This window comes from Oreochromis niloticus, linkage group LG22, assembly GCF_001858045.2.
Source record: "Oreochromis niloticus isolate F11D_XX linkage group LG22, O_niloticus_UMD_NMBU, whole genome shotgun sequence".
Classification (NCBI taxonomy): domain Eukaryota; kingdom Metazoa; phylum Chordata; class Actinopteri; order Cichliformes; family Cichlidae; genus Oreochromis; species Oreochromis niloticus.
Window position 1 is genome coordinate 732,541 of NC_031985.2, and position 17,893 is coordinate 750,433.

At 47.4% G+C, this 17,893-nt stretch overlaps 1 protein-coding gene across 7 annotated transcripts; it reads left to right on the forward strand.

Moving 5' to 3' along the window:
* Window positions 1–503: 503 nt before the first annotated feature.
* On the forward strand, window positions 504–17,645 carry LOC100707240 (ATPase family AAA domain-containing protein 2). 7 transcript variants are annotated; one of them, XR_003215758.1, is made up of 29 exons: window positions 505–880; window positions 3,163–3,251; window positions 3,547–3,575; window positions 4,115–4,199; window positions 4,528–4,600; window positions 6,183–6,261; window positions 6,343–6,468; window positions 6,641–6,707; window positions 7,218–7,292; window positions 7,443–7,551; window positions 7,685–7,800; window positions 8,271–8,445; window positions 8,749–8,837; window positions 9,024–9,183; window positions 9,578–9,668; window positions 9,756–10,070; window positions 10,145–10,247; window positions 10,582–10,768; window positions 10,980–11,165; window positions 11,263–11,398; window positions 11,485–11,681; window positions 12,285–12,444; window positions 12,783–12,905; window positions 12,996–13,067; window positions 14,045–14,497; window positions 15,327–15,448; window positions 16,133–16,261; window positions 16,416–16,536; window positions 17,322–17,645. XR_003215758.1 is itself a non-coding variant. In XM_005464980.3 (28 exons), exons 1-28 carry the CDS (start codon window positions 743–745, stop codon window positions 16,446–16,448), a joined length of 3,678 nt encoding a protein of 1,225 aa, XP_005465037.1. In that variant the 5' UTR covers window positions 504–742; the 3' UTR covers window positions 16,449–16,638. The 7 variants fall into 7 exon arrangements, 5 of the variants coding, with proteins under 5 accessions (XP_005465037.1, XP_005465038.2, XP_025757835.1 ...); XM_005464980.3 differs by lacking the exon at window positions 17,322–17,645 and having other exon boundaries at window positions 504–880; window positions 4,115–4,160; window positions 16,416–16,638; XM_005464981.4 differs by lacking the exon at window positions 17,322–17,645 and having other exon boundaries at window positions 16,416–16,638.
* Window positions 17,646–17,893: the final 248 nt, after the last annotated feature.

The following is a 17,893-nucleotide window of genomic DNA, read 5'->3' on the forward strand; positions in this document are numbered from 1 at the left end:
CATGTGACATTAAATACAGTCAGTCATGTCAGGTCAGGTGTTATTTAATCAATTAAAGATATTTAATCAATATTTGATCAATTTAAAATTAAATAGCTTTGAAAAAAACTAAGCAAAATTATTTCTATTTCATTGTTGCGCATCTTAAATGTTACAGTTTGAAGCATTAACTTTTTATTTTAATTGAAAACTTCAGGTTCCAAGTAGATTTCTTAATTTAACCATTATTACTGGTTGTTTGAGAACAGAGGGGAGAGAAACTGGATTTGTATTCACTAAAAGAATTATTTATCTTCACTGATAAAGCAAACAGCCGCAGATCGATCCTTCTGAGAGTCATCACACAGTTAAACAGCTGCTGACAGGACAGAGCTTTGAAAACATCTCTATTATTATTATTATTATTATTATTATTATTATTATTATTATTATTGTTGTTGTTGTTGTTGTTGTTGTTGTTGTTGTTGTTGTTGTAAGTTTACGCACCACGCGCATTACGGCATGACGTCAGCAGGCGGCGGCAGAACCCTCGCGTTTGAACCACAGCCGTGTAGCTGTGCGGTCTGTCGGCTTATTGAGCTCGTGTTTGGGTGTGTGGTAGCGTCAGCTGAGCCTCCACGGTCGGAGACGCTCTTGGGGAACAAACAGCCGGCGGACACTCGGAGGTCTCAGTTTCTTCGGAGTTTTTTCTTTATTTTTGTCGTTAAGGCTAACCTCGTTAGCTTATGCCTGCGTCGTTACCATGGTGACGCTCCGAGGCAGAGGGGACGCGGACCGGAGAAACGGGCCGAGCACGAGCACCGGGAACCCGGCACGATCTGTGATAAAGACCCGGAGGAGGAAGAAGGCTCCCCGGACTCAAGAGTCCGGACGGTCCGATGTGAGTGTGTCCGTGTTCGGTGTGTCAGGTTCAACTCACGGCGACGTTTAAATGACCGTCAGTTTAACCGGAGGGAGGAAAACGTTAAACTGACCGGGAGAGGACCGGGGGGCAGCTTTTTAAACTTATTTAGGTAAAAATCAGTAAACAGTTGGAGTTTCCTCCTGGGGTCCGTTCTTCGTACCTCGCTAAGTAAGTTAGCCGGATTTGATTGTTGACGATTTCGCGTGATCTTGGATCGTTCGGTTCTCCGAAGCTCATCTGGGACTTGCTGTCATAGCAACAGATCCGTAAGCGTAAACCTGCTCGGGAGCAGGCTTACTTTATGTAAACAGGATTAGATCGCGGCCACTCAGGTATGTCCGCTTCATTTATACGAAAGCAACAGCGATATTTCTCCACTGTTTGTCCATAAATAAATATTATCAATGTAACTAAAGATAATGCAGTATTTGATTCTTTTATTGATTTCATACAGATACATACAGGTCATTTCCTAAAAAAAGGGAAATGTACTATTAATCATTCTATTTCATGTATTTGATTATTTCAGATGTAATTCATATTTTAGAGTAGTAATAGTAAAACACTTCGTGTAATCAAGATGAGAGACCACGACTATAAAAGCGAAGGTGGATTTGGGAAGTCTGTCGCAGCCATGTCCTGTCCGTTTGTACGCGAGCAAGGAAGGTGCAAGATTGATAAGGAGAGTTTACAGAATTTAGCGTATATTGCGGGATAGACAGGATCCTTTAGCTCAGCGCGACGGTGTGCTCATAGAGAGATATCGATTCTCCCGTGAGGGTATTATTTACTTAACACTCTCACTCTCTCTCATATATATATATATATATATATATATATGCATGCTTCTGTCACCCCTTGCATGGGAACAGGTAAAAGTGATGGAGTGTTATGTCAAACTACACACAAAAAACCCCACAATGTCAATAAATGTCACAGTACAAAAAGGGGTGTGACGAGGGGGTGCAGGACCACCACCTGTCTTTATTTGCTCTGCCCTTTTCTTGGTTGCTGTTATAAACAAACAAACAGATTATTCCAGGGTCTCTTGTCATAGACTAAAAGCAATATAAGTGATAAATATTACCATTCTGTAGAATATTCTTATATTTCACTTTTACTTGTTCCCATGTTCTAGTGGGTCCTGTTGTGGCTCTAATGTGAAAGAGGATATAATGTAATATAATATAATAAATTACTTACGAGTTTAATTTGTCAGCAACTTTCTGCCAGCCCTCTCTCCTTGCTTTTGCAGCCTTTGCAGTGTTCCCTTGCGTTTTAATTAAACTCTGAAACTCCTGAAATCCCTCAATCAAGAGTTCTTGCTCTGCTGCCGAAAAATACTGAGCGCGCGCCTTCGACATCTTCGCCGACCAATCAAAGGGTTGCCGATCAATGTTTCTACTATGGATGCGTAGCCCCTTTTAAGCCACCCAGTGATCTCAGATTACTTCATCCAGCTGTACTAATCGTCAACAACAGGTGTGTTCGGAGAACCGGATTAGCGAGCTCAAAGTTGGCGCGATGATTTGATCTTGGATGTAGTAAGCGAGGTACGAAGAACAGGCCCCTGGTTTGACTCGCTCTGCTTTAACGAGCTTTAGTAAAAGTCCAGGTAATAAATAAAAACCCTGTGGCGTTTAAAGATGGCCGCCGAGTGAGAGCGAAGTTTAGTCTCTGAGAACGAAATGGAAAGAAATACGTTTAAAAAAACAAATTAAATGTATAAATTACATTTAAAAGAAAAGTAACCATATTTTTATCATTATTATTATAAATATTTTTTTTTAAAAACCTTCCAGATATTATCAATAGTGTTGGGGTTTAAATCGGAAACTAAACGTTTTTTAATTACACTGCAGATATTTTACTAGTTTATTCTGAGCTCAGCCGCACAGAGAAGCGGCTCACAGCTGCCTCCTCACACACATGAGCGCTCTCCTTCTACCTGCATGTGACGTCAGGGTCATCTTTAACTGTCATTCACAAAGTACCGGACATTCAGCTGGCTCTGAGCGGGTCACTCTCTTATTTTATTTTTCTTAACTTTACATCAGCCTCATGTAAACCACTGTAAGGTCACATGGTGCAGCACGTTTCCTGGTCATATGACAGGTGTAAAATACCCCTCTGGTCTTATGGCTAAAGTCGTGTGAAGCTCACTGAGTGTAAAACTGCCTGTGATTCTTGTATCACGTGTGGTGCTGTATGCGCCTCCAAATGAGTGCGAGTGACCCGATCTCTCAAATCTTCCTCAGGTATTTAAATCTGAGGATGAAGAGCAGAACCTCACTGATTCTGAAACACCCGAGGACGAAGATGAGAAAGCAGCGGGAACCGTCATCAGGTCAGACAAAAGTCACCAGTTAAAGCTGTTTTACTGAGCATGCTCAGAGCTAAAATGATTAGCCGGGCGATTAAAATTCATCATGGCACCTGTGTCGGCGTGCAGGAGGAAGTGTGTGTCTTGTCAGAAATGTTTACATCCTCGCCTCTTTACATCTGCGCTCAGAAACAATCCAACTGCAGGCCACAGGATAAAGATGTGAACGGTGCTTTTAAACCAGCTCTAACTGTGGTTCACGAGTGTGTGATGTGAATCTTTCATTTTACTGTCACTGACATTTGTTTTGTGTTGGCAGGAAATCTCAGCGGCTCCAGAAGCGTTCAGGTGAGAAAAACAACACTAACAGGAAGATGTGAAAGGTTTACACTGTGCACTTTATTAATGCAATCTATTATTATTACTATTTATTAAACTTTATGCACAAAGACAGGAAAACATCTCACACAGGAACAGCGCAAGACCACAAAAAAAACCCCAGCATTTCTCTGAATATTTATTTATGTAGAGCATCATTCGAAGTGCTCGGGTCCTGATATTTTATATGTTTATGAGGGAAAACAGTTTTAATATGTAATTAAAAAGGTAAATTTTAGTATTTAAAATATTTACAGTTATGTGTCTGTGCTGAGCTTCATTGGTGGTTTTACTCATCAGTGCTGTGTACCTGCACGTCTCTAATATTATGACTTCTTATTGAAGATGCATTGGACACAACATTAGAAACACCTCTTAATGTAAAACAGTCCAGAATCTGTTGGAAACACGAGCTCAGGAATTAAAGGTTACAGTTTCTCCCCCGTGCGTGTGTGTGTGCGTGTGTGTGTGCGTGTGTGTGTGTGTGTGTGTGTGTGTGTGTGTGTCAGGTGGCCGGCTGAGGAGAAGCACGAGGCTGACCAAAGTGACGAGCAGGTACGAGGCCTCCAACATGTTCGACGGCATCAGCACCAAGTAAGAAAATCCCCCTTACATGTGAGGTGATGGACGTGCAGTAAAAGCAGTGACATAGGAACTGAGATGAGTTCAGGTTATGATGCCATCAGTGACACTTTGATTGTTAACACTGAGACAGCCAAAGAAAGAAGCACACAGAACAGCAGCTCTGTGTTTTATCGTCCCTGCCGGCTTCACTGATGTCTTTGATACATTAAAAGTCTGAAGTTTAACCTGAGAAGCTCAGAGTGATGTGATGAATGAGGCCACATGTGGTCCTCCGCCATGTTTGCACTGATCTTTATCTGATTGAATCATGGTGACGTCCACGCTGTTCTCTCTGCAGCGCCGCCAGGTCGGTCTTGAACAGGATGGACAGCATGAAGAAGAAGAGGCGGCTCAGTAACAACACGGAAGGAGTGAGTAGAGCTGTGCCAAGTATTTTCTGCCACGAGTCAGAGGTCATCAAAGGTCGCGACCCCATTAACTAGGAGTGACATCGGCCTGAACAGTCTGCTCAGATACAGACAGCTGTGCGCTGGTCACCAGCTGTTCTGGGGTCACTGTGATCGTCTGTGATCGTCTCCATTATCACAAACTGTCTGAGTCATTTTTTTAAGGATCAAATAGAAAACACTGAACAGAGGACATGTTTCCCTCACTGCAGCCTTTTGGCATCATTACCCAGACTGCACTGCAGCATAAACATCTAATGCAGCTGCAGTGTTTATGAAGGCACACACGTGTGTGCGCTTTGTGGCGTCACTGTTGCCGTGGAGCTGTGTTTGTTTTCACACTGATAATCAACACTGAGAATAAAGTTTGTTTACATCCCGAGTCAGCTGTAAACCCTCAGCTGAGGCCGCCGTCTTGGTGGGCGCTGCCTCTCTTATCAGGTCTTTATGAGGGCGGTGGACCCGGCTGCACCCTGCCCCCCTCCCTCTGCTCGCCGCTTGTGGGGAGGGGGCAACGTCTCTATCAGCTGGCACCATATTGGAAAGCAGCCGACAAGCACCAGCCCTTATTTTTGTGTTCACACGTTCATATTTCCTCCTCAGATGGAGTTTCTCCTGCTCTGAATGAGTAAAACAATGAGAGTAAAAGTAAGTAAGTAAAGCGCTTTTCATAGACAGGTAGTCACAAAGCGCTGTACACAAAGATTAAAATAAACAGTACGATAAATAGCAAAAGTCGTTGAGACGTTCATAATCAGAGTGTGTGAAGTGTGGCATGTGCTCTACATCCTGTCAGAGGACAACAGCAGCTCACACAGATCTTCTGTCCCAGCCGTGGATGTTCACATCAGTCGGGTTTCTAATAATGAGTTTGTTGTATGTGCAGTAATCACAGTGAACCAAAAGCTCAGTTTGCTCAAAACTCTCAGTTTGGTCAAGTTTTCTTCTACTCATGGATCTGTGTAATGTCTGTGTAATCCTAAAGTGCACCTTAAAGGGGGAGGAGCTACAACACCTTGACGGACGATGACCTGAGGGGCTGCAAGGCCCAGAATAATAAGGATTACTTTAAACTGCGTGTTATTCTAAGGCACTCTGGTCCAGTCTAATGTCAGTCCACCTATCATCACTTTGTAGCTCACGGTTGGCCGCTAGCGGACATTCGAGGCTCTGGTTGCCGAGGTGACCGTTTAACATATTTACCACGCTGTGACATATCAATCAGTGCTAACCTGCATCCTCATTAGGGGTCACGGTTAGAACACAAACATGGAGCTGGAAACGAGCAGAACAGGTGGACTTTGAAAAGTGTCAGAGCTGTGACATCACACAGGCCCACAGCTCCGTGTCCAGAGTGGGAGTTTGTCTTTATATTAGCGGTTCTGAAATGTTCCTCAGTAACGAGTTAACTGATCTGTGAAATGTCCAAAAACAGTCCCATCCCTCGTTGTCACGTTGGTCACTTTAATCAGATGAAGAAATGTGTTATTTTGATAAACAGAGGAATGATTACCTGATTTTTACACACCTAATAATACATTTGCAGAAGATCTATTCTAAAGCCCAGAGGAGTAAAACACCGGTCCCACTACGAGGAGAGCTCAGCGACAGCGAGGACAGCCGAGGTCAGTGCAGATGTTTAGGAGCAGAGGAATGATGACGAGAGGGAGACGTGGTGGTAAAAACGTCTTCTCTGGTGTCTCCAGGGGCGGGCTTTGACGAGGACAGCAGGCAGGCCCTAACAGCAGATGAAGACAGCAACTGCAGCATCAGCCACAATGTTGATGCCAAACTGAGCCGAGCCTCGTCGCTGTACCAAGGCCCGACCAGCGGTCAGTACGGCGCTCCAAACACGCCGTCTGTACATGCTGAGTAATACAATTAAAACCCTAAAAGAATACAAATCGGTGAAAAACGGGTTCTTCAGGAGAAAAATAAAATCACACACTTGAAACTTACTGAAGCTCCAGCTCTGATGATTTTGTATTCTCTGGTATCGATTAGACTTCCTGAGAGGAACCTTCCGGATCAGCGCCTCAGGAGCAAACACGACCCACAGAGCAGCCTTCAGGTCAGAGCGTGGACACGCCTTTCCTCTCTCCTTCATGTAAAGCAGGACACAGCTGAACGCTGATGTATGATGTAGTCTGAAGCAGGTTAGCTGTACAGGCTAAACCCTCGAAAAACTCAGGTCACATTTTTCTGCATTCTTGTTTTTATTCATTTTCCCTCACAAATGTGTCTGTATCAGTTTGATCCTGAGGGGCCACCATAGACTGATGTGTATACTGTGACATCACTGGCTTTTAAAACCTTTACAAACTTGCTTTTAAAATCCTACAATTTCCCCAAACTGCAGCTCAGCCCTGTTAGTGCAGTAACCTCACAGCAGCCATGCTGTTGGTCAGCTGATGTCATTAAAAATGCTCCAACAGCATAAACACGGTCCAGGGGTCGGTGATGTAAAATCACCGCCTTCACTACAGGAAAAACTGAGATCTTATCATCATTACCAAAACTTCACCTGTCGGATCCTTCACCTTCATCCGTCACACTCAGGTCTCTTTGTTTCTTCCTGCAGACCCACTAAGAGCGCCTGGTCCAAACAGTCTGATGAAGACTCTGATGATGAAGAGGAGGAGGAGGCCCCTGACAGGTCAGAGACAGCCAATCTGATTGGATCATCAAACCACTTCCTGATACATTGTCCGTCGTCAATGCTTTTAAACTGTGAACCATGAGGCGTATGGAGTAGATTAGATGTGGATTGCTGCCTGTATTACTGAGACTTGTCTCTCGCTCTCAGCTGTCTCCCACTCAGCCTGCGTACTGGCAACCTTTTGCGAACCCGCAACGACAAGATGGCTGCAGGAGCGGGCCTGGCGGACATCGATCCCATGGCCATCGACCAATCTGTGAGATTAAACCTTAGATGTGTTCTCCTGTGACCACGTTTTACACATGATTCACAGAAAAATCTTCTCATTGTGTTGTTTTGTCCTCCACCTGATCCTGTTATATCCATCCTTTCCTTCCTTCCTTCCTCAGGTGGGTTTTGACAGTATTGGGGGTCTGTCAGGTCACATCTCAGCTCTGAAGGAGATGGTCGTCTTCCCCCTTCTCTACCCCGAGGTCTTTGACAACTTCAAGATTCAGCCTCCCAGGTGACACACACACACACACACACACACGCACACACACGTCAGGTATTCATGTTTTGTAGGGACATCTAATAGACATCATGCTTTCCCTACCCTAACCATAACCTAACTGTAACCCTGACACTAAAACCACATTTGAGTCTCAAAAATGCCTTCAAACTCTTTGGTACCAGAATTTTGGTCCCCACAAAGATATGAATACACGCTTGTGTACCCCAGATTATAAATATATAAAGAAACCTTCAGAGGTGAGTGACGTTTGATGTGGGGACATGATGAGTTTACCTTCTCACAAAGGTAAATGTGTGCTGTAGTAGTTACTGAGTCCTGCTGAGACTGCAGCTCAGAGGAAACATGAGACTGAATGATGTGAGTGGGCAGAGGTCAAAGGTTGGACTTCATGTTTTTAAGATGGATTACACAGTAAAGCCGAGTACACATAGTGAACACGCTCCACCTGCGTCTCTCTGCAGAGGGTGTCTGTTTTACGGCCCTCCCGGGACGGGGAAGACGCTGGTTGCACGGGCGCTGGCCAACGAGTGTAGCCATGGCAACAGGAAGGTGTCCTTCTTCATGAGGAAGGGAGCCGACGTCCTCAGCAAGTGGGTGGGCGAGTCAGAGCGGCAGCTGCGGCTGCTGTTTGAGCAGGTAAACGTTCACCTGAGTCATACTGAAGCATGAAATATGATTTGAGTGAGTTCAATGAGACTGAGCAGAGGAGAGAAAGCTGCTTCTCTGAGCACAGACACTGTGACCTATGTCTGCATATACATCTGTTTGTGTCAGCAACACTTTAGTACTCTGACAGTGTCTGCTCTTATTGTGTCTGCTGTGTTAGAAACCTTTAAATCAAACTCATTAAACAAAACCTGTGAATTTAAATTCATTTAATTCATCATGAACAGGTTTAAAATGATTGTGTGTGTGTGTGTGTGTGTGTGTGGTCCTCAGGCGTATCAGATGCGTCCGTCCATCATCTTCTTCGATGAGATCGACGGTCTGGCTCCGGTCCGATCCAGCAGGCAGGACCAGATCCACAGGTCAGTTTCAGCTCCTCACACACGTGTCACCTCAGTGGTGTCAGAGTTTGAGATCCAGTGTAACAGGTCAGAGGCGCTGCCGCCGCTGTAGATTAGTGATAATCTGTTTGTAAACGTTTGTAAAACGATTCCTGACACAAAGAAAAGGAAACATGTGCCAGACTAAATAAATGGAAATCCTCGCAGCTCCATCGTGTCGACGCTCCTCGCTCTGATGGACGGGCTCGACAGTCGAGGGGAGGTCGTCGTGATCGGAGCCACAAACCGGCTCGACTCCATCGACCCCGCGCTGCGGCGTCCCGGACGCTTCGACCGCGAATTCCTGTTCGGCCTTCCCGACAGAGAGGTGACTCTTTACTTTATTAGATTATATATATTTTAAGCTGCATCCATAATCTGTGCAGCGTCCATGTGGGCTGGTGTTAAAAAATCTAACAGCACGGTTGTGATGAAAGGAAGTGATTGTTTCAGGATCAGGATGTAAACGTGTTTGTTTCTGCTGTAAAGTTTTAACATGTGAGTCTATGGAGCCTCTGCTGGACATCAGAGGAACTGCAGCAGGGACCTTAATTTAGGCGTGTGTGTGTGTGTGCGTGTGTGTGCGTGCGTCCGTGTGTGTGTGTGTGTGCATGTGTGCGCGTGTGTGTGTGCGTGCGTCCGTGTGCGTGTGTGTGTGCGTGCGTCCGTGTGTGTGTGTGCGTGTGTGCGTGTGTGTGTGTGTGTGTGTGTGTGTGTTTCAGGCCCGTAAAGACATTCTGAAGATCCACACTCGGCAGTGGAAACCTCCTCCATCTGAAGACTTTCTCGATGAACTGTCAGAAAAATGTGTCGGTGAGAAAAATGGCAGCAGCTTTTTTTTGTCCCAGGAAAATGTAGTTATTTATTGTTTTTGGTAACCTGAGCCTCCGTCCCTCTCAGGTTACTGTGGCGCTGATATCAGGGCGGTGTGCACTGAGGCGGCATTGTGCGCTCTGCGCCGACGCTACCCGCAGATCTACGGCACGTCCCAGAAGCTCCTGCTGGACGTCTCCTCCATCGCCGTCAGCAGCTGCGACTTTGCGGCAGCCATGAAGAAGATGTCGCCTGCCTCGCACCGCTCTGCCGCCTCCCCGGCCAAACCTCTGTCCCCTGTGGTCCACCCGCTTCTAGGCAGCGCCCTGCAAGAAATCCTTGGTGCCCTGCAGAGGATGTTTCCACATGCTGAGGAGGGCATGAAGAGGAAGAGGGAGCCAGGTGAGTCAGAGGCAAAAGTTCTGCTGTGTCTACACATCACTTCCTGTTTACAAACTTCCTGTTTCCTGTGTCAGACCTGACCTCGGGTATTCTCGACGACACTCTGATGTTTGAAGAAGACGAGGGCCCCAGCATCTCCAAACCCTCCAAGAACAAAAACTTCCTGCACTTCTTCAGGTGAGCCTTCATCCATACCTGAGGGGCGTGACTATGAAGTGAATCACCATGGTAACAGAAACCGAGTCTAAAACTGGATCAAAGCGCCACATTTTCACCGAATCCTGTGAACCGAGTTTAGATTCTGTGCCGCAGTGTTCTGTGTGTTAAAGTGCAGTAAAGGTGCCGCGGCAAACACTGCGTCGCAGTATCGCAGGATATGATTTATACGTGTACATGATTTATGTGTTCAGCTGGTCATGTGGAAAACTGGGATGGTCTCTATAAACACTGCATGCTCTCATCGATTATCTCCCCCTCGGCATTCTCTGATCCTCTCCCCGACCTCCTGTAGGAGTGCCGTCAAACAGCCGACGTCTCACCGCCCCAGGATCATGCTGGCAGGTCGTCCTGGCGCCGGTCAAACCTCCCACCTGGCTCCCGCCATCCTGCACGCTTTGGAGCGTTTCACCGTCCACAGCCTGGACTCAGCGGTGCTGTTTGGCGTTAGCAGCACCTCGCCAGAGGAAGCCTGTGCACAGGTGACTCCTCCAGACATGTGCATCTACAGGTGGACACGCATGTGCACACAAACATAAACACACTTCATAAAAACTTCATTTAATCATTTTAGAAGTTTTGACAGGCGGCTCTGTGGTTCTTTCTGACCTTAATGTTTTTAATTATTTAAAGCAGACTGTCTATGCTGAACTTCAGTCTCAGGATGTGAACTTTGACCTTTCCCCTGATCAGGTATTCTGTGAGGCCAAGCGGACGTCTCCCAGCATTCTCTACATCCCGCACATCCAGCAGTGGTGGGACACTGCAGGGCCGGCCCTGAGGGCATCCTTCCTCAGCCTGCTGGGCAGTATCCCGTCCTTCTCTCCCATCCTCCTCCTCGCCACCTGCAGCGTGTCCTTTCAGCAGCTGGACCCAGAGGTGAGAACTGAAGCTTTATCTTTACTGTGTCCCTCAGCTGTGTCCCTGTGCGTGGAGGTTTTAGAGGTTTTTATCTTTGATGCTGTGCTGCTCCCAGATTCAGAGCCTGTTCCGGGAGGACTACGGGGAGGTCTGCGTCCTCAGAGTTCCCACCCAGCAGGAGAGGACCAGCTTCTTCCAGGATCTCATTCTGAACCAGGCGGCTGAGGCCCCTCCCTCCAAGAGAAAAACATGTGTGTGACTCCGTCTTCACGCTGCGGTTGTTAAGCCCAGAGTGTGATGGATTGCTCACTCTTTCCTCTTCCTCCTCCTCTCTCAGTATCTCAGGCAATGGAGGTCCTCCCCCTGGCTCCACCGCCTCCTCCTCACAAAATGTCGGAGCAAGAGCGCCTCCACCTAGAGGAGCAGGAGGAGGACGTGCTGCGAGAGCTCCGTCTCTTCCTGCGAAACATCACCGAGCGCCTGTCTCTGGACCGCCGCTTCAAAGCCTTCACCAAACCGGTCGACATCGAGGAGGTGAGTGTTTGAGAGAAAGACACGCCGACATCTGCCAGTTCACGTCTTCCTCCCAGCTCCACGCCGTACAAGTTATTAAAAAAGCGTGCGGCAGATTCAGTGCAGGTTGATGAGGTCAGATTGCAAGACCAGACTCACAGGTCAGCAGTCATCTTAGCTGAGCCCGCTGGAGGTTTCTTCCTGTTAAAAGGGAGTTTTTCCTCCCCGCTGTCGCCAAAGTCCTTGTTCATAGGAGGTCGTCTGATTGTGGACTTTTCTCTGTTTTCTTTGTATTATTTTAGGTCCTTATTGTTACCAATTAAAGCACCTTGAGGCAACCGATGTCGTGATTTAGTGCTATATAGACAAAATTGAATAGAACTGAATGTTGGAACAAATCCAGGAGGTTATTTGAAGTCACTGAATCAGATTTTAGTTTCCCATCAGCACGCCGAGGAAACGTCATGCTGCTTCACATCATGAGTACGGTAATGAAAAAGAAATGTGCCTGCTCGATCTGTGAGTCAGCCCAGAGTATTTTTCTCTGCTGCCCCCGAGTGGCCAAACCAAACACCATCAGCAGAAACTCTCCTCCTCCTCCTCCTCCTCCTTCCTCTCCTCCAGGTCCCCGACTATCTGATGGTGATTAAGAAGCCCATGGACCTCTCCACCCTGCTCACCAACATCGACGAACACAAGTACATCACCATCGGCGAGTTCATGGCGGACGCTGACCTCATCTGGAAGAACGCTCTCGAGTACAACCCTGACAGTGACCCCATGGGTGAGACGACCTCACCCATGACCGTTCTCTTAGTTTGTCCTCTGCCCCACAGTCTCCTTCCTTTTCTTTATCTTCTTCTTCTTCTGCTGTCTGTATGAGACAGACGGAGCAGGCGTCTCCAGGTGGAAACATTTTCACAGTGGGTGGGGCTATAAATTCAGCTGTTGGGTGAAAAAAAAAATCCTTTTCTGTTCGTCTGCGTCTGTTTGAGGAGAGACGAACTAAACAGAAGCAGATTTCTCACCTGGACTCACCTGCCTGCTGCGGAGAGGTGATAAAAAACCTAATACACAGTACGTTTTACTGTGTGTGTGTGTGTGTGTGTGTGTGTGTGTCAGACCGCAACATCCGTCACCGAGCATGCGCCCTGAAGGACACGGTCCGCGCCATCATCAGAGATGAGCTGGACGAAGACTTCGAGAGAGTCTGTGAGGAGATCAGAGAGTCGCGCATCCACAGAGGTGAAACTCAGCCAGATGTTCACACCTCATCCAGCTGCTGCTAACAGTGTACAGTCAAACTTCATATTAAGACTTTTATTTTGGTGACAGCTCTGATCGAGGCCAACCCGCAGGAGGCCGATGGCGTCTGCGGCTCGGCGTTCTCCAGAAACGCTCTCCAACGTAAGTTCACTCCTGAACTGAAACAGCACGGGACAAATTTAACTTATCTGGTGTTTTTTAAAATAGGACCATGGGGGCCGGCTCAGGCTCAGACGCTCTGCGTACTGTTAGTCACAGACGTCAGCAGCTGCTTAACAAAACTGTTAGAAATACGAGTGACGTGAGAGCAAACCAGCAGACATCACGTCAGGGTCAGGGTGTTCACCAGTGAGCCGTCAACCACCCGTCAGGTTCTCCTCAGCCACTGTTAGCAGTGCTGATAAGCCCCGCCCCTACTTTTAATTGGTCCGTGAGAGAGGAGTGACATTTGATGAGTGCAGCGTTGTTCCACCAGTTTCACTTCCTGTTTCAGAGTCTGGACTCACGTACCAAACGTTAGGACATCAGGCTGCTCCAAAAATATTCTTCAGAAGTTCTCAAAACTCAGCCTCTTTCACAAAATGACAAAAAGATTACATTTAAATCACAAAAACAGTCAATTTTATAAGAATGTAACCATCAAACTTTATAAAAACCTTAAGCAATGAATCAGTTTTAAAGTCGTCTGTCAGCCAGCGAGCTGATCACCTAATTCGTCTCCTCGGCTCTGGATCTACAGAAATCCGTTTTTTTCCTTGGGATCGCCTCCTCAGAGCAGCTTTTCGAGCAAATGAAAGTAAATCAGAAGTCGTCATGTTAACGATGGATTCACAGACTCGCAGCAGGACTGAGGCTCCGGGTTTGTCTCACGCTGTGACACGTCTGATGAACAGAAAGTTTGGCGCTTCTTTCGGCTGCTGCAGCAAAAAGCTGCTTTTAAAAGCGTCTCGGTGAAAACGAAAGCAGCGAGAGCAGGAAGCCAGTGTTTGCTCAAACGTGAGAGCTGCAGGGCAGGCGAGGACAGGAAGAGCCAGAGAGGACGAGAAGTGACCTTTCTCTCCAATGACCTTTACTCTTCCTCCTCCCCACTCCACCCCCTCCTCACTTCTCTTTTCCAGCTCGTAAGAAGAAACGTTACAGGCGGCCCCGAAAGTCCAAGTGGAGCACCGGCGTCATTAAGAAACCCAAGAAGAAGAAGGAGGAGCCACCAGTCCCATCCTCCTCCTCTTCCTCCTTCACCTCCCTCTCCTCCATGTCCAGTAAGTTCAGCTCTGAGTCGAGTGTGGAGGAGGTCAGAGCTGCTGGACGGCGAGCGGTGAACGGGTCTGCTGGTGCTGGCTCATCCAGCCCATCAGAGAGCAGTGACGGCGGCCTGAGCGGGTTCCATCGCACCCCAAACCGCATCACGAGAGCCCACAACGGAGTCCTTACGAACGGGTATCACCGCTACGCCGAGCCAGTTCATCCCCAGCTGGCTGATGGCGTACCTGCAGGCGTGCGTCGAACCCGCACATCAAAGACGCCCCCAGGCCCGGAGACCGTGCTGAACGGCCAGAACGCGGACAGCTTAGGTCTGTGCACGTGAGCACGAGCAGTGCGAGCGCCTCGCTGTACTAACCCGACTCACTGGACCGCTTCAGAGCGCAGCCGCTGCCGATCGAGCTTCTACAGGCCGCTGCTTCACGCTACAACGCTCCACAGCACTCTGGGCATCGAGCAGGAGGAGCGTCTGAGGTGTCCGAGCCGGCTGCTTTAGTCTGAACGAAACACGCTGCAGGAGCGCTAATGCGAAGCTTCCACAGGAGTGTGGCTCTGTGGTCCAGCACACACTGTAAATACCACACACACACACACACACACACACACACACACACACACACACACACAGCGGAGCGTTGCATCTGTAAATCTGACGGCTGCATCACGCCGATCACACCTGACCTGTTAGCTTCCTCCTCCAGGTGTGAGGACACTGCAGTTCCTCTGACGTCCACTCGAGGCTCCAAAGTGTCTGAGAGTCCGTTTGATGTTTGTATAATTAACACAGATCGATGGTGCAGAGTTTCAGAGTTAGTGACGTAGCTGCTCGCTGCTCTGAGTGGTGTTTTTAAAATTATCTGACCAATAACACGGCTGCTGTGTGTGTGTGTAGAGTGAAACACTGAGAGTGTGTGTGTGTGTGTGTGTGTGTGTGTGTGTGTGTGTTGCAGCTTTCTAACAAATCAGAATACTTTATTAATCCCTAAGGAAATTATGTCTACCGTTAGCTGAAAACTCCACAGTCATTTCCTTTTGCTGTAACCTGGTTGATTTAAGCTGTGAAGGCAGAGAGTTAAAGATGGCCGTCTGTGGGAGTCACTGCAGGGTAAACCCTCTTCCTCTGCTTGTCTTCCTCCTCAGAGAAGAGCAAACAGTCTGAGTCGAGGCCCAACAAGGCGACTTTGGAGCAGGTGTTGATCCGGGACAGGCCGGAGCAGCAGGAAGAAACTCCACCGCTGATCATCGATCGCAGCAAACTGAAGGTGAGTCTCAGCTCGCCTCTTTAAGGGGCGCAGACTGAACAAAATGTGACGTTCTGTTCATTAGAGTCAGCGTTCATCAGTGAGCAGATCCTGGATCAGCGTGAAGAAAATAATCTTCACGCAATACTCAGTGTGACCGTAAACCCAGCAACGCAGAGTTAACGAGGTCACAGACACAGCTGGAGCCCCCTGCTGGCTGTTAACGTAACTGCAGATTTACATCTCCAGCTTCGTTTCACTCTTCATACGTGGACGCTCCGTCTGAGTTTACATACAGAGTGAAGTATACTTGACAAACACGGGGAACAAGAAGCTGCGGCTGTCCTGCTTTACCGGTCAGACGCCTCGAGTTTGTCCTTTTACGATGAGGAGGAAGCTCTTCATCGTCTCCGTCTGCTCTCAGCGAGTCGTCGCTTAGGAACCTGAACATCAAGGAATCTGCTCACGTCTGACTGGAGGAAGCCGTCTGCTCGCATTTACGAGCGTGCACTCGTATCTTCAGTCTGCAGCACCGACGGTTGAAGAGCTGCTTTCAGACCGGAAACAAACAGGAAGTCGCACAGCATCCCCTCCCCCACCCCAGCAGCCAGTAATGAATAAAAGCTGCTCACAGGTCTGAAAGCAGGGGCCGTGGGCCCCGCGGCCCTCTGCAGGCACCACCTCAAACCGGTTTCTGTTTTCCAGGAGCTCCTGAGGAGAACCGTGGCCAAGACGGAGGGTGCCGAGGTGGAGCCACTGGAGAAGCTTTATGCCCGGCTCGCTCAGTGCATCTACCGACACAGAGACGACTGCAACAAGGCAGAGCTGCTGCAGGTACGACGCCCACACAGACCCAGAGCACGCTATGCTCATGTGACCTCAGTATAAATAACTGATTACAGTAGTTGCTTTCTCAGGTACGAGCCTCCACCCTGCAGCGCACAGACACCATCAGCACATTTTCAGTTTTCTCACTTTTGTTTTCCAGGAAATGAAGACAGAAATCGATCGATTCTCCTGACCTCCAGCAGCTCGACTTCAATAAACCTCAAAGTGCTCAAACAAAGTCATTGTTCGTTCGTCGGCATTCGTTCAGTTTCTCCTCTCAGGTGTGCTTTATCACGCAGTGCTTTTCAAACAGTAATACCATGTTTATCTCCATGCTGTTTATCTGATGTCGCTTTAATAAAGTCTCGGTGAGCGTGAATGAAGCCGCTGTCTCTGTTTCCTGTTCAGCTGACCGCTGAAAGGCTGCACATGTGACTCCAGCACAAAACCACAAAATAAAACCATGAATACATTCAGCTGGAGTCACAGGCCGAAGCTGTCTCAGCTTCATGTTTTACTCTGAAACAAACCTGTAGACCAGGGTGTCAAACACGAGGCCCGCGGCCCTGAACCAGCCGCTGAACGTTCCGTTCGGGCCTGCCAAGGGATGTTTCTGCACAAACACAGAGTCGCAGTCAGATGTGAAGGTTCGAGCTCCAGAAACAGAAGAGTTGACAGAAATGCAGACGCTGGGAAACGTTAGTATCTGAGTGTTTACAGAGAGCTGGAAACAGTTTGAAGGATTTCAGACTCAAAGAGCTTCTTTCAGTTTCTCACATGAATCCGTTAGTATTATATAAAATATATGATATTAGTGATTTGTAAGTAAGGCTAGAGTTCAGTGTGCTGTTTTAAGTTTATGATGTTGGTTTGTTTCTCTCCTCTTCTGTGTGTGTGTGTGACAGAGAGGGATGGTACTTTTACTCTGAAAGTCGCAGCGCAGCCATGTGACGTCCATGCGACGTAACCACAAAGGCTCTGCTCGTGCCCTCCATGCTCACATACATGTTTGTGTATATATTTAAAAAATAAAAATTAATTAATTAATGTCACACACTGACCTTAGAACGCTGACAGACGCTTCCGCTTTATGGAGGTTTCTTCAAAATAAAGGACCGTCATCTATGCTGCCCTGACAGGAACGTCACACAGCTTTAGGAACGACGGTGCCAAGAAAGAGTGATCAGACATCCAGACTCAAGGATTCAGAAGCTTGATGGTGACCTAAAGCATCGGGCCGATGTTTAACTCACTCAGAGATGTTTCTTAAAATGTTACAGGACATGTATGTGTATATATTTCATGGTGTTTGCTGTACAGTCATTCCACTCTGAAAAACAACAGTTCAAAGTTCAAAGAAGTCAATAAATGACCCCGAGATTATTCTGCAGCTGTGACACAAATGTCTTTATTTTACTGCCTTTTATTGTTTTATTCTAATCAAAGCTTAGTTCATGTGAAAATAATTCACGAACCAGTGATAAAGTTAGAACTAATTTGGTTTTCTTTCATGAAGTCATTTTATACATTGTTAGTGGTGGTTTGTCGATGCCACGGTGAGCTGAGTGTGCTGATAAGTGATCATCATTAGCTTTCATTTAAATATGTTTTAGTTTCCTTTCATCTACATTGTGCTAA

What these genes read in the sequence shown, in the direction of transcription:
- LOC100707240 (XM_005464981.4), top strand. Translation starts at nt 743, where the DNA reads ATGGTGACGCTCCGAGGCAGAGGGGACGCGGACCGGAGAAACGGGCCG. An exon ending in GTACCAAGGCCCGACCAGCG is followed by an intron (nt 6,469 to 6,640) that starts GTCAGTACGGCG and finishes GGTATCGATTAG; the next exon opens with ACTTCCTGAGAGGAACCTTC. An exon ending in CCATGGCCATCGACCAATCT is followed by an intron (nt 7,552 to 7,684) that starts GTGAGATTAAAC and finishes TTCCTTCCTCAG; the next exon opens with GTGGGTTTTGACAGTATTGG.